The sequence below is a fragment of the Palaemon carinicauda genome, chromosome 5 (genome assembly GCF_036898095.1).
Source record: "Palaemon carinicauda isolate YSFRI2023 chromosome 5, ASM3689809v2, whole genome shotgun sequence".
NCBI lineage: Eukaryota > Metazoa > Arthropoda > Malacostraca > Decapoda > Palaemonidae > Palaemon > Palaemon carinicauda.
Window position 1 is genome coordinate 158,111,913 of NC_090729.1, and position 16,857 is coordinate 158,128,769.

The window sequence follows — 16,857 nt, forward strand, 5'->3', positions numbered from 1 at the left end:
TCGATTTAGACTATATCCTTATTTATTGGTTAAGTTGTCGTTATTCTTCGTTTTTGGTTATTACAATGACTAAAAATTAAAAAGAAAAAGGAAAAATAAAAATAAAATAAAAACAATCAGTTTTATTTTACTTTCCTTATATTATTGTGTGATGTTAGCTTTTATTATGTAACCTTGAGAGTGAGAACATAGGGTGCTCGTTTATTAGCTCGAGTAAGGGAGGTGATTTTCCCGTTCTCCGTTTTTATACGTTCACGAGTTATTCAGGCCTCCTCTTATTATCAGAGTTGATGATAGTACGTTTAATGTTATACACGTTTTATTGATGTGGTTACTGTTAATATAGCTAACACTATTAGTAGGAACGTTGGTGTATGAGTCATTAATTGGGTTCGATTTATACCGACACCCTTAGCTCCGCCTTGAGTTATGTTTAGCTTCGCCTTGAGTTATACGCCGCTATAATGGATACTCATTGGGTGAGAACTAGTCAGATATTTGGAGTGCAACGGTGAAATCCGGCACTCAGACTCCGGCTGAGACCTTTTTGCACACGAACCTTTGTCATGTTTGATCTCAATTACACCTTTCCGGCCCCCTTTTTTCATCGAATCTCCGGCTACGCTGGAGATAACTCAAACATTCATTGAGGTTAATGTTATCGTACCGGTGACGGTCACGATCTCACGGGGACTAGTCTTTGCTACCGGATCTCCCATACAAACAGTGATCAAGCAGACGTCCAGAACCGGAGTTAACAATGTGATACCGATGAGGATTTCACAGTTTCATTATTACGGTTTCTTTTTCATCGAATCTCCGGCTTAACCGGATATCGTACAGGCGATCAGCATTGAGGTTAATATTAGATTTCCTCTGGTTCACGTTGTCACTATGACGGACCTTTGTTTGTACCGGGGATGGTTACCGGAGATCCGGTACAGTCGGAGATCACTCAGACCACGGGTGGCCAATCTTTTGTTTTACCTGAAAAAAAAAAAAAAAAAAAAAAAAAAAAAAAAAAAAAAAAAAAAAAAAAAAAATTATTATTTATGAACGTAACTATGCCTATATTTATGCATGTATATAATTCTAACTATGTATAAATATGGATAAATATCCATACAACATCGTGTTCAAATAGAATTAAATTAATTATGCCTATATTTATGCATGTATTTAATTCTAACTATGTATAAATATGGATAAATATCCATACAACATCGTGTTCAAATAGAATTAAATTAATTATGCCTATATTTATGCATGTATTTAATTCTAACTATGTATAAATATGGATAAATATCCATACAACATCGTGTTCAAATAGAATTAAATTAATTATGCCTATATTTATGCATGTATTTAATTCTAACTATGTATAAATATGGATAAATATCCATACAACATCGTGTTCAAATAGAATTAAATTAATTATGCCTATATTTATGCATATTCAATCCTAACTGTCTAAATATGGCTAAATATCCATACAACATAGTGTTCAAATAGAAATACATTAATTATGCCTATATTTATGCATAGTCAATTCTAACTATGTCTAGATATGGATAAATATCCATACAACATAGTGTTCATATAGAAATAAATTTCCACCCAGTGGCGAATGCGCCAACAGTGTCACATTTCATGAATACAAGTGTCGCACTATACCCCAGAAGATAATACATTAAATAACTTGTCTTTAAAATGGCTTTTTAAGAGTATACAGCTGATCCCAGCCTGTGAATAGGATCGCTAACCAAAGTTCAAGGAACATCCAGACTTATGTCCCCTTTGTGTTACAGAAGGTTCGCCTGCATGGTTCCCATCAGGATGATGATGATTCTCTCTGGCCTGCAAAGAGAGGCTCTCCACCCTTGGGTATCGAAGTTGGGAAGGAATGCTCCATCTAGAGGTCCCTATCTCCTCGGAGTGTCCTCTCTAAGGTTGGACAACGACCCCATGGACGGGCAGGTATGTGGGGATGAGTTTTGAGCCTTCAGCTTTGCAATTACCTACGTCACCGACCTAGGACCATTAAAGGATCCTAATGTTCATGTTACCCTGCATAGACTGTGACGGCTAAAAGCAACACATTCTAAGGAAATCCAAGGGGCTATGACGAGCTCTAAGGTAGGGTGGTGAGTCAGTGCCGTTCAGGAACTCGGATATAGGTGGTACCATAAATCTGGAGGGCATAGACGTCCTCCCTCTGGGGGACCTAGATTTTACTCCCAGGTACTAGAATTCCCATTCAACGGATTCGTTCGATTGAAAGAGATTGCCTTGGTTAGCTTAGACAAGGTACCGAAGGTAACGGTATTATTTCCTAAATGGCAGGCCCGATCTGTCTGGACCAGGATGTTGTCAGCCTGGGGGGTACGATAATTCCAGGCTCTGCCCTTCCAGTTCGCCCTACACGTTTGTTGGTCTGATCGGGTCAGTTGTGGGAAGTACGTTCTGTCTGAGACCTCTATCAGACAGGAATTGATAGTCGGTTTCCCACTCGTCATCACAGCCTTCCTCTGGTTCGACGATTTTGTATCTGACCCCCCATCATCAGGTGGTCTACCTCACTGATTCCCCAGGTACACAGTCCAACTCCGTTGGGATGTTTTGCCTGCATGCAGCCCTAGATCCGAACCCTCAGGCTCCTTTCATGGACACCAGAGAGGAAGCTACAGGAGTAGAAGACAGTCCCGACATCAAGGCGGACCTAGGAAAAAGGGGGCTCGGAGAAGGGAAGGACCTAGATTCACTCCCTCACAACGCGGTGGTCCTGGTAGAGGGAAGACTTTACCACTTTCGTGACCATTGGACTCGGTCTGTGGGATCATAGCATAGTCTCTAACGGTTTGAGATGAAAATGGCCTCAAGGTCCTCCTCCTCCGCCAGTGACCTTCTCCCAGAAATACACTCCCGTCCTGAAAGAGTACACCACAGGGTTACTCAAGAAAAAGCAATCAAACGACTATCTCTTAGGTATGGACCTTACTTCCCCGTGGGACCGTCACCACCTCTGTCGATCTTACCGACCGCTATTAGCTTGCGCCTATAGCTCGAAACTTCTCTTCTTATCTGGGTTTCCACCTAAGCAGGAAAGCCTTTGTGTTCAAGACATGCCCTTCGGCCTCAACATTGATCCCAGGATATTCACGAAACTGGGAGAGGCAGTGTTAGAACAACTCAGGAACCAAGAGATACAGATCATTGCTTATCTGGCCGGTTGGCTCATTTGGGCCCGGCCGGCCATAGAAGGTAACAGAGATACGAAGGAATTTCTTCGATCGCTCGACAACCTGTGATTTCGGGTCAATCTCCATAAGTCTCGCCTGCGACCATCAGGCCACTTAGAATGGTTAGCCATTCAGTGGGACCTTTCGAAGCACACGTTGTCTCTCCCTTCCAAAAGTAAGAGGAATAGGTTCCAAGATCAAGAATTTCTCAAGCACAAACAGGTGTCCAAAGAGCCTAGAAAGTATCCTCGGCCTTTCCCAATTCACTTCAGTAACAGATCTCCTAATAAAAGCCAAACTCAAGACATCAATCGATTTTGGAGAAAGAGAGCTACAGTACCTATAAGAAGACAAGGTCTCGAAGATCCCCTCTGTCGGAAAAATGAGACTACGCCCATGGTCCGAACCGAAGAACCTCTCCAAAGCGGTTCCTCTACAATTCCCACCTCCACAAGTGACATTCCATTCAGCCGTGTCTCTAAGTGGATGGGGGGATTTCTCCGAACATCAGATGTTTCAGGTTCTTGGTCACTAGCCATGAAACAGTCCCATATCAATGTTCTCGAAGCCATGGCAGTGTTCTTGACCCTGAAGAGAGAGACTCCTCCGAGGTCGACCCACATCAGAGTAGTGTCAGACAACACAGACGAGGTACACTACAGAAACAGGGGAGGATCCAAGTCACCCAACCTGAATCAGATCCTGGTCACTTTCTTCGCCTGGGCAACAGAAAAGAACTGGTTCCTGTCAGCACCTCACCTAGCGGGAGGCCAGGATGTGAGAACGGGCTCACTATCCAGGACGAGTTCCCTGGAGTCAGAATTTCACTCCGGTGGATACTCAGGTTCGTTCCAGGCATCCAGGTAGATCTATTCACATCTCAGATCAATCACAAACTTCCTTGTTATGTGACCCCAATCCTGGACCCTCGGGCTCATGCCATGGACGCATTACCCCGGGATTGGAATCATTAGAGGAAGATTTCCCTATCTCTCCCAGTGAATCTTCTAAAAACTTTAACACCGACTGCGCTCCTTCCGGGGCGCAGTGGTTTTAGTACCACCTCACTGCCCAAGAACAGTTGGTTTCCTCTCCTCCTCGAGTGGAAACTCCGTCCCATCCGGATTCCGTTCCTCAAACTGACCCGAGTATTCCAAACTCACTGTGTCAGATTACTCAAGGATGTCCAAAACCCTAACTTTGTGGACTACAGGAAGTTGGCAGCTCGTAGAGACTCGAACATTGAACCGGAAAACGATTTCTTACTCGAATCAGTCAAAAGGGACTCGACAATTCGCCAATATGATTCGGCCGTTAACCCCCAAAATAGGTGGTCCCCTTGGAAAGTTATTCCTCTTCTCCAAGATACTTTTCTATGTCCGGTCACCACTCTCAGGGCCTTTTTAGCCACGACTGCTACCCGATCGTCTGGCCCCTTGTTTATCAGGGAACAAGGAGGTACCATTCCCATACGTGGTATTAGGCTATAGATCCTATACTTCGTTTGACAAGCCAATCCGGGATCATTTCCCCCAGAAGATGGACTTTGATGACCTTATAAAGTTCACGGGTTGGGAATCTCCTATGGTCTTCAAACGCCACTATCTAATGAACTTACAGGCTCTTAAATACCCAACAGTTGCAGCTGGGAGCCGTATCTCTCCCCAGTGATCTTTTGTTCTTCCTTTCATCCATCTCTTTTCTTCTCCCTCCTACCCGCCACTCGCACCACGACGCCGCTTCCTTGGTGGTTCGTTAGCCCTAAGTTTATTACATATTAGGTTATGTTTGTAACTATTATTGATTACCGTTGTTACAGGGTTGGGATATTCTTAGCCATGTCAGTTTTGTAGCATGTTTCCTCTGATACTCGGAGGCTTCCCTGTTATCATGTTTGTTTACCTTAATTATTTATGATTTTCTTTACATGGTGTTGTTTCTCTCCCCTCTTTAAATTAGTTATTGTTGGGCTTGGAAGGCATTCTCTGGTACATTTTCACCCGGCGCCACAGATCGACCCAGAAAAGGGATTTTGACGAAGGAAAAATCTATTTCTGGGGAGAGACCTGTGGCGCCCGGTGAAACCCTTCCCCTTTATTTTACACAATCCCACCCTTTCCTTTCCAAGCCATCATGGCCAATACAGAAGGATGTTGTTCAGATGGCGCTCGCGTCGTGGCGTGGGTGGTGTGGCGCTGGTGGTTGGCAAGGGCCTTTGTATCGGCCCATCCCTTTGACGAAGGAATTAACTAAATGGAAGACAACCTGTGAATAGTGGATTTCACGCGCCTTTGCTTTATACACGACACCCTAAAGGTGCTCGCGCGAGGGTTGTAACCTCAGCATTCCATGCTTTTATCTTTCTCTGGTATAATTGGAAGGTTTTATCAGAAAAGGTATATAAGAAGGACTCTTTTCACCGGGCGCCACAGGTCTCTCCCCAGAAATAGATTTTTCCTTCGTCAAAATCCCTTTATTACCTTAATATACAGTACAGTACTTGTTATGGTTTTATTACCTTAATATACAGTACAGTACTTCTTATGGTTTTATTACCTTAATATACAGTACAGTACTTCCTATGGTTTTATTACCTTAATATACAGTACAGTACTTCCTATGGTTTTATTACCTTAATATACAGTACAGTACTTCCTATGGTTTTATTACCTTAATATACAGTACAGTACTTCCTATGGTTTTATTACCTTAATATACAGTACAGTACTTCCTATGGTTTTATTACCTTAATATACAGTACAGTACTTCTTATGGTTTTATTACCTTAATATACAGTACAGTACTTCCTATGGTTTTATTACCTTAATATACAATACAGTACTTCTTATGGTGACCTTTGCTAACCGAACAGTTGTCTGGCTATCTGAATTTGGTTTATTATATCGAGAGCCCGTAATAAGTGTTCATTATTGCGAGGTTCTACTGACACGACTAAATCAAACTAATGCAATTGTGAATGAGTCAAATGACTGGTCCAGCTTACACAAGTACTTACACTGGTTTAGCTTGTCAGACTAGTGCCTGGCCCAGGAGGAAGATAACTTTAGAGTAATTTATCTATTTCTATTTTCTCAGGTTGTTCAGCTAACACTTTGAATTAATAGCTTGACTCCAAAATAAGATTCATGGAAATAAATGTAACTTACATAAGTTTGATCTGTACCATTGATTAATCTTCAGTGTATACAGTGTAAATATACTTAACGAATGGATTTTAGAAATTTGTTTCCACCAGTTGCAAAACCAATATATTACATGTAGATTCTATATAAGCTCAACAGCGGAGCAGATGCAGCCATCAGATTTGACAACACATTACTATAGTTAACAGTACATTAGTCCAATAAAATAGTTACATTTCTAGAATAATCTGGCTTGCCAAGTTTTGCTTTTGGATGGAAGTGAAATGGTGCAAGCTAAATCTGATGGAAATTTTAGAAAAAAGTAAAAGAAAGAAGAATGGTGACATATGAAAAGTATAAAGCAGTGTAGATTACTGCATAAAAAGATGCTAGAAACCTCTTCATCATTATTTACAGTCTCACACAAAAAAGTTTGTAATGTTAGGGACAGTGTTAGGAGAGGAGGAAATATACATAGAAAATGTTGCATATACTTACAAGGGTTCTGCTCCAGGTTGCATTGTCATGGTTCCCACCTTTAGAGCTTTAATTAACTCTGCTCTCCCTCGTCCAGTACTAAACTTCCCTGACTCGGGAGTAACCCCTACAGCTCCACCTGGTTCACTGGATATACTTTGTTTTTTCACAAATTGAGCTATAAGAGCTCCTCTCCCGCTAGATATACGAGAACTCCCAGAAGCCATACTGCTGCCATCTTCAGATATCGACTCACTTTCCGCCTGGACACCTGCTCCACCTGTCTGTGATTAACAATAATTACCTCACAAAAAATAATTTCAACAAAACAAATTGATTAACTAATACTTGCCTAATATTAATTTATTTTATACTCTAATCGTAAGCTTGAATGAAAAGTGAAGATTAGTTTTTCTCCTGAGTTTTGACTAACATTTTGTTCTTCCCACTGATGGGAGGGATGCGTTAACATTTATTTACAATAAGGTCAATTTATTTCTGACCAAAATAGATTGAGGGGAAGGGGATGTGCAAATAGATATACAGTAGGGTCTTAAAATATGAGTGTTACAATTATCCGATTCCCCTTTTATGCGGTTACTAAGTCTCAAAAATAAATTTTCTGTATCTGCAAAGCCGTTCAGTCTTAGTCACCCGCCACAAAACGTGTCTAATCTACTATTGTATTTTAAAGTATTGGTAGGCTAGGCTATACCTTTGTATGATAACTGATAACAAACCATATTTTACCTTACATTTTATTGGCATAATCTTATAATAAATAGCTTATTTGAGGAAAAATTTCAAGTCATCAATGAAACCAACTTTTTTCTATGCAAGTCCCGCTGCAAAAATTACCTAATTATTTAGATGAGGTTACGTTCTCAGCAATCTTTACTGTATTTTTCTTTCTCTAACCTTTCAATTATTTTAATGGTACTGTTAATGACAGTAGTAATAACATTTAGATTAGCACTTTTCATTAAAAAGCCATCACGATTCAAATTATCCTCACTTTCTTCAATCTCGCTCCATCTTCTTTATCACATCAAACATTATACAGTAGTGGTTTATAGCAGTAACACAATTGTTCTATAGCTTTTAATTTACAGCTAATCTAGTACTTTCTCTACTCTCCTTGTCTTTGCTGGTGGTTCCGTAATTGATGTGGGTAGAAGTTGATAGATAAGTAAGAATATTTTGGGAATAGAATGTACAATCATCCTTCATAGCAGTTACGAATTATTGTCAATTATCACACTGCCATTAGCAGTAGTTTATTAATGTTGACTAAACGAAAACAAAATGGTTTTCCTGTTTTGCGACGTGTAGGGATTTTTATGGATACATTAAGTAAAATATTTGTAATAACATTACTCAACGCTTGGGTAAATGTGTTTGTTTGTTCATTACGTAATCAATACTTGGCAAGTTATCTGTTGCTGCAAAAGCTAACCTATACATAGGTATGTAAATGCGTTTGTTTGTTCATTACAACTGCCAATGAAATGTAAACAAATCAGTGGTTTCTGTTTTAGGAGGCATGTTTAGAATGAGCATGATATAAAATTGCCTTTATTCAGTTAATTTTGGCTTTTAAACAATACTGCAAAAGCTAACCTATTCACCCGTCATCTTATACAATAGATACGACCTAAATTCATTAAAATGTGTCCTAATTTTAGAGCGTCTCGCATGCAGAAATACATGGTACTTACAGTACACCCATCATGGGTGTATATCTTAACTAACCTTTTTCAAGTTAGTAAAATTTAAAACCTTGTTAATGTAGAATATAGTAAACAGAAAGTATTGCAAATGGGTAGTAAAATACGTTTGAATGGGTAAGTTGCCGTTTGCCTTGGCCCTAATGTAATTATTCCTGCTATAAGTTTTGAAATACTGTATGCAATTTTGGATTGTACGAGGCCGTGGATCGACCAGTTTCTTGCATAATATGGCACCCTAATGTATGCACTATATAAAAAAAAGTATTAAAATAATATTGGATCATAATCAGGTCAATTTTCTTCTGAACCCTGTGGATTGTGGGAAGAGCATATAAGAATACTGCATAGTAATGGGAAAGTATTGAAATGTTAAATCCTATAAAATTGGTTTTTATTTCAATGAATCTTGCTCAATATTCATATGCTGAATGCTCCATTTACTATATTAGTAACAAGGGATAGTGATAACTTGAGAGATTTGAATGGGAATAAAAGTAAAAATAAAAGTTATGTATTTTTCCCCGCTTTAACAACCTGAATCCTTGGAAATAGGGATATGTCTTAAATGGCACTGAAACAGCATCAAATCATTAATCAGGTACAGTACTGTAATTGACTAATGATGCCTTAGGCACTGGACTAAAAGATGTGGCTGAGGGAAATGAAATTTTTTTTTTTCAAGCATTAAGAAAAATTTGTAATAATTTGTATTTTCCCTAACATACAAATATTGCACTATTTATAATGGGTATATTTTTTTGGCGAAGCTGAATTAGCCACAATAATTTTAGTGAGGAATAACTACCATACCCGCTAGTTAGCGGGCAGGGATGGAGGTAGCCAGCTATCCTTCTCACTAATACACCTGGCTTGAGTAACCACTTTGCTTGCTGGCATGAGTTCTTAGGGGACAGAGTGGTGGGCCAATGTGTATAAATAGTGGAATATTTGTATGTTGGGAAAAATACAAGTCAATACAAATTTGTCATTTGTTCCTTCACAAATACAAAGCTTTCAGTATTTATATTGGGTAGACTCACTCTTAAGAGGGTGGAAGTCCTTTACCAACTGGCTCAGGTATTTGACCCGGGGTTCTCTCCACTTCAGTAGACCGAAGTAGTAGGCATCCTACCCTCACTAAATTCTTGTGCTATAACCTATTAGGGAGAAGCACAATTAGCAGCTTACAGAAGTTCGTATGTTCATGAAACTAGCAACACGGCTGGTTATTAACATAGGAATCAAAATATAAAAAGAGATGCCTTAGACTTACCCAATACCCTCCCTCGAAGAAGTATTGGAGACGCAACAAAGGGATTTTGACGAAGGAAAAATCTATTTCTGGGCGAGAGACCCGTGACAGGTCGTCGGCCACAAACATAGTATATGAACTTTTGTAGGCCGTAATCATTGAGTTCAAGCAATCCCACTCATTGAACACGCGGACAAAGACAGACTGTGCCTGTTCTTTAGGAAAATTAACAGTTTCCTTTGGGACCTTATCCAATCGAATCAGAGCCTCTTCTGTGAGGCGAGCGTAGCCCGGGAAGGGGAATTCAAGACCCAGCGGGTAGAATTCATAATCCGCAAGAGGCCGGGTACCGAAATCTCCGATTGACAACATACCCTCCGAGAAGGGGGCATGCAATGCCAACCTCCAAGGGTTATTCTTATTGAAAGGAGGAAGCTTGGAGGCGTCGGGGATGGGGTATTGCTGCTGTGGTGGTGGCAGCCCCGAGCGCATGAGTCCCTGAACTAGGCTCTTCATAGATGCTATTCTCTCTTGTGATTGCTGCGTACAAGACGATAGTATCGACTCAAAATGAGCAAACATCTTCTCGGAAAAATCCACCGGGTCAGATGATTCCGCCGCCAGGGAGGGGGGGGGGGAAGAACAGGTGCCGTAGCGGAGACTACTCCGTGAGAGGTTGAAGGCACAGCAATTGGGTCTTGAGAGACTCTGGTGGAGGAAGATTTAGCCTTCGAAGCTGATGATTTCGAAGACCTGTGGTCTTTGGAAGACTGGTGGGTCGTATATAAAGTCTTACGATGAGCCTTCACCTTGGGGATAACAGGCCGGGGACTGAGACCAGTCTCGGTTGTCCCCGGAAAACCTTGAAAAAAAGAGTGTTCTGAAGTAGAAGAGAAAGCCGGGCTAGGGATAGTAATCTTAGCCCGGGAACCACCTGACTCACCTACGTCCCTACCTGCGTCGGGATCGTCAAGAGCCATGGGTTCCACATCGAGGTTGAGGGTAGAGACGTCCTCAGTTAGGGTGCCGCCCGTCTCTTCTTGGTCCGGGGCCAGAAGAAGGGATTCGAACCTCTCGATGATAGGATCCGCCAACTCTTTGGGGACCGCAGCTGGGGGTAGAGACGGGAACACCATTCCTCAGAGAGGATATAAGGCTGTTTGGTCTTCACGTTGCGGGCGAACCCGTCAATCCAGATCTTGAAGGTAGCCCGAGCTGTATCTTTCTCAAGTTGGGAGCACTGAAAGAGAACAGACTATTAGAGAGGGATATTTGTGCCAAAGAAAAGTGAAGAAGTCCAAGGACTTCGTAGACACGAAGTGAAAGGCATGCGTGAAGTCCAGAGGACTAGAGGCCTTAAAATTAATAATGTTTGAAATTAATCGTAACTCCCTACAAGTCTGTATCAATGAAAATGCACTCACCGAGTCAGATGTTAGAGTGGAGGTCATTGTGTAGCAGACTACACAATTGTCTGGATGCCTAACAGCCAAGTCATCCACTCGGACAGAACAGTGGGCGTGTGAACGACACACATCATGGCCGCAGGGTTGATAGATGACAGCAGCACATGCCGTCATTGCACAGCATACAGTCTGTAAAATAAAAGATACATGAGTATCTCAAAGGAAAGCAAATTAGGGGCCTGGAGGCCCCAGTGCTTAAAATATATATATATATATATCACTATCATGATAAAAATGTTTTATATATATTCATCAGGAATCCTGAATGAAAGCAAATAGGGGCTCGGGGGCCCCGGATGCTTAAATCAAAGCAATATCATGATAAAAGATTTACATATCAATATCATGATAAAAATGTTTTATATATATATAAATCAGGAGTCCTGAATGAAAGCAAATTATATATATAACTATCATGATAAAAATGCTTTATATATATTCATCAGGAATCCTGATGATAAAAAGGTTTCATATATATATACATCAGAAGTCCTGAATGAAAGCAAATAGGGGCTCGGGGGTCCCGGGTGCTGAAATGATATCAATATCATGATAAAAGATTTATATATCAATATCATGATAAAAATGTTTTCTATATATACATTAGGAATCCTGAAGGAAAGCAAATAGGGGCTCGGGGGCCCCGGGTGCTTAAATGATATCAATATCATGATAGAAGATTTATATATCAATATCATGATAAAAATGTTTTATATACATACAGTCTGTCAGACAAAAGATACACGAGTAGCAGTTTTTACCTTAGAAATGATGTTAAAGGAGCATTTCACTAGGCGGCACGGGTCGGAGCCCAGAAAAGAATTATTTCTATACTTAGGATACACAAGTAAAAAATGAGTCTTACCTGCAGGAAGGCAAGGTCAGCTCAGCTTGTGCCGAGGGACCATGGTGTTATTTTTTACGCGTGGGGAGAAGGTGAAAGGAAGGAGCCAATCATTCTGTTTTAACCCGTGGGGAGAAGGTGAAAGGAAGAAGCAGCCAGTCATTCTACTCATTCACCCCAGACTAACCCAGGTAACCTGAGCTCTTAACCCTCTGCTACTTGTCCAACATGGAGCTCAAGGTCTTTAGACCATTTGTTGCGCAGCCACCACAGGACCTACTGAGAACATTTCCAGGTTCCTGTGGGTTACGTCTTGTGGGTAGTGGTGAACATTGTTTGATGTTTCCACACACCCGCTTGCAATACCTGCGCCATGGAGTTGTTCTTTTTGAACACCAAGGATGTTGCAATGCCCCTGATGTCATGAGCTCTAGGTTGTTTGGAAGGAGGAGGAACTGGATTGAGGGCAATCTCAATCGTCATCCGTATCCATTCTCTCAAGGTAAAACCTCAGACTCCTTAGTGGACAGAGCAACAGCTTGTCTGGATCTTTGGTTACAGACCAAAATCACTATCCTGAATAGGCCGAACCTAGGCTCCAGCACACCCAGATTTTGAGTCTTGGCAATGAACTCGGGGAAGTAGCTGAGAATTACTTCTCCCCATCTCCTTGAGTGGGAGATATCAGAGGATAGACTGTGGAGTTTGCTCACTCTTTTGGCTGAAGCCAAGACAGGTAGTAACACCGTCTTCCACGTGAGGTGGCTATTTATTGCCTGGTGTAATTGTTCATAAAGTGGAACCTTTAGGGACTGAAGGACCAGAACAACTTTCCAAGGAGGAAGTCTTAAGTTCAGACTGGGGACAAGTAATCTCATAGCTCCGTATGAGTAAAGAAAGTTCCGAGAAAATATCTACTCTTTTCAGTTTAAAGGCAAGACTCAGGCTGAGCGGTATCCTTCGACTGCCAAAACCGAGAGAAGCATTTCTTCCCGTAGGTGTAAAAAGAACTCTGCAATGGTTGGAACAGTGGCATTGACGGGAGAGATACCCCTTCCATGACACTAACCACAAAACACAAACCCCTTAGCCTTGTAGACTGACGATGTTGAGCGTCTAAGGTGTCCAGCCATCCTTTCCGCAACTCGTTGATGGATAGTTTCCAAGCGTGAAGCTGAAGCGAAGCTACAGTTCTGTTGTAAATGTTGGCATGTGTTAAGAGTAGATTGGGTCATGAAGGGAGTTGTTTAGGGGTCTCCGTGAGGAGTTGCAGAAGGTCCGGAAACCATTCTGCATGATGCCACAGCAGAGCTGTAAGGATCATTAGTAAGTTCTTGCTTACTCGTACTTAGTTGAGGACTTTTCTCGTCAGACAAAATGGGGGGAACATGAACACCTCCATATTCTCCCATTGATGTTCGAATGCCTCTTACCAAAGAGCCTGGGGGTCTGGGATTGAAGAGCAGTACAGTCAGCCCTCTTTTATCGCGGGTTCTTTCTTTGCAGTTTCATTTTATCGCGGCCAAGAACAATGCAATACCAATTAAATAGAAATTCTCATAAAAATCAATACAAAATTCAAGCTGGGCGATGATTTCAAATAGCCCGCGCTCCTTTACACTGGCGGCGATGCCCGCCACTACCTATCTCAACACCCAACTGGTCCTATACAGTGTATATCCATTAACTATGGTAAAAAATTACAGCTATACAGTATTTGAAATAAACCAGATTTTGGTTAAACTGGTGTTGCACTTAATTGTATTCAATAACAATGCATGTAATATTCACATTTTAATATCGTATTTATAATAAAAAAAATAAGAGAATTATAATCTCATGCATTGTTACCTTCTAATCAGCTGATCAATCCTGCATAGCCCATCGTCAACCTCAATTTTTGGATGAAATAATTCCCTTAAAGCATGCTACCAAAGGATATTTCATATTTACTAAAAGAAACAATTATTACTTGATCTATCATTTTCCAATTAACATACTAATTTCAATAATTTTATTTGAAACTCCTCTCTCATATTCTATTTACTTGTACTGTGAGATGAATCACATAACATTAACCGGAGTTTCATTCATGTTGCCAATGCGCGACATTTTTTAGATTTTAGCTCTGTGGTGCTTCATTATAATGCTTAGAAAATTATCTATTACGGCTTTGTCAGTTAATATTCAATAGAAACTTTGCAAAGAAACAAACTTCATATGAATATGAGAGAGAGAGAGAGAGAGAGAGAGAGAGAGAGAGAGAGAGAGAGAGAGAGAGAGAGAGAGAGAGAGAGAGGATACTGTATGTAGATGTACGGCTATGCAATGTTTTGTCATCATAAATAGTCTTTTCGTATGTACAGTAAAGTAAACCATTCCATAATCTAAATAAAATTTATTTACTGTGTTACACAGTACTGTACACTCTACCCAGAAGTACATCACAGTGCTAATTTACAAACAAATACTTTGGTAGTGTACACTATGATGTAAGAAATGAATCACATCGATTCCGATGCGATCCATTTCTGATCTCATAGTGTACAACGTAATTTACAGTAGTCTATTTTTTTTTTTTCTTTTCTTAATACAGTAAAATGTCATGTATTTATCTACAGTATGTGTGTTTTGTGTGGATGTAGAAAAGAGAGAGAGAGAGAGAGAGAGAGAGAGAGAGAGAGAGAGAGAGAGAGAGAGAGAGAGAGAGAGAGAGAGAGAGAGAGAGAGGAGAGAGAGAGAGAGAGAGAGAGGAGAGAGAGAGAGAGAGAGAGAGAGAGAGAGAGAGAGAGAGAGAGAATCAGCTGTTGAAAAATAATATGCACTGTTTTTGTTTTTTTATTTAAAAGAAAAATTTATTATTAAGATTTTTGTATTTCTAGTTTATAAAATAAGCTGTATTTCTGTTTAAGAAAGTATAGATATAATATACTGCACTAGAAGAAGTTGCGTAATGCTTCAAGAAATTGCGTAGACTATCATTCGTTTAAACGAGAACACCGAACACTTACAGTAAGTACAGTTGAGCTGTACTGCAGTAATATTATTGTACATTTATTACAGTGATATACACTACAGTATCAGTGATTATTAGGTTACAGTACAGTATTACTAGATAGGAACAAATTTTGTTAAACAGAACAGTAAGGGGATGATGACGTCTCGGTAAAACTTTACCTTAGCAGAACAATACTGGACTGTAATCTTACTATGTCTAGTACGTAGTGTACACGTATGCAAATGTACTGTACATACGCTTATAAACTTTTGTAGAAACCAAATTAAAACAATAATAGGCAGTATTCACTGTGTTAAATTATCAGCTCAGTTAGGAATTAGCCCACCCTGGTGTTCCATTTAGTTGCGAAAATGCTGTTTTTTTTCGATTGTGTCTGTAACTTATCGCGAAGGAAGGCTGACTGTACCAAATTTAAATAGTGGAAGGTTTGTATTTGTGCAGGAACAATTGTATTTTTCCTAACTATACAAAGCTGGGAATATGGCTGTTACAACTTTATAACAGTGTTACAAATCAACAAATAGTTCCCTGCCAGTAGTGGGGAGGAGATCTTTCCTCTTGGTCACCAACAATTCTCTAGGATAGCAGCCATGACTTTCCAGGGGACTGCTGCTGGCAGGAAAGTACGAGTAAAGAACTCAGGTTTGTATAGTTAGGAAATATAACAATTACTTTTAAAAATCTGCCATTTCTTCCTACACAGATACATACCATAGTCCTTTATATAGGAGACTCATCCTTAAACCGGAGGAGTTCCCCGTTCCAATTGGGTGGAAACTTGGCCTGCGAACTCGAAACTCGTGCATATGTGATCTCAAGTTCCTACCACCATGTTTACCAGTGGTTTGATAATACCAGTGGGTTCACAGCCCTGGCTTTAAGAGTTGTTTTGCTCAAATATTTCTGTTGTATACCAGGCAAATTTATGTGATGGGTCTGAATCACATCTCATGGAAGAACTTTTATACCGTAATTATGGGTTTGTTTGGCTACATCACACTCCCCCTTGAAATGAGTGTGTAAAAAAAACTCTTTTGTACTGGAGAAAATAACAGGGTTTACCTGACAATCCGATCAAGTCCAGGCACCTGTGGGTCACATTCCTCAGATGATGAGCAGTGAATGTAATTTAACATTTCCCTGCACTGGTTTGGAGTACCCAAGTCAGATATTTTCTTTTTGAAAGCAAATAAACCCACTGATACCACCGACATAGTAAACTTTTATCAGTTCTTACCGAGGAAGAAGAGGGGGAAAGTGCTTGTGTAATAACTTCTCTCAGCCAGAAAGAAATCAGGTTTTTCGATATTTTCTTTTTCGTCCAACCTGTGCTAACAAAAGAATCTTGCAGGGGAAGTCTAATAGCACTTGAATGCTTAAGATAGTGCCTCAGTGCTCTCACAGGACACAATAACTACTGATCACAATCATCAGCTTTTCAAAGTTTGTCATCTATAAACTTAAAAACCTACATTCAGAAATGGAATGATTATGGGTCTTGGCTATTAACTCGAGGAAGAAAAATAGCGAGGCCTGCCTCCACCCCCTTGAATGGATGATGTCAGAAAGAGACCACAAATTTCACTGACCATTTACTCAAGGCCTCAGCGAGAAGAAACACTGTATTCAAGGTAAGATCTCCATCTGAAGCTTGCCATAACGGTTTGTAAGGTACCCCTTCAGGGAA

At 40.4% G+C, this 16,857-nt stretch overlaps 1 protein-coding gene across 1 annotated transcript in view; it reads right to left on the minus strand.

The window, feature by feature from the left end:
* The window catches only part of AGO3 (Argonaute 3), a 431,904-nt gene that overhangs the window by 337,667 nt on the left and 77,380 nt on the right, over positions 1 to 16,857 (minus strand). Inside the window, exon 3 of the mRNA XM_068374249.1 lies at positions 6,881 to 7,143. Within this exon, the coding sequence (XP_068230350.1) occupies positions 6,881 to 7,143 (263 nt within the window). The remainder of the gene's footprint in view (positions 1 to 6,880; positions 7,144 to 16,857) is intronic.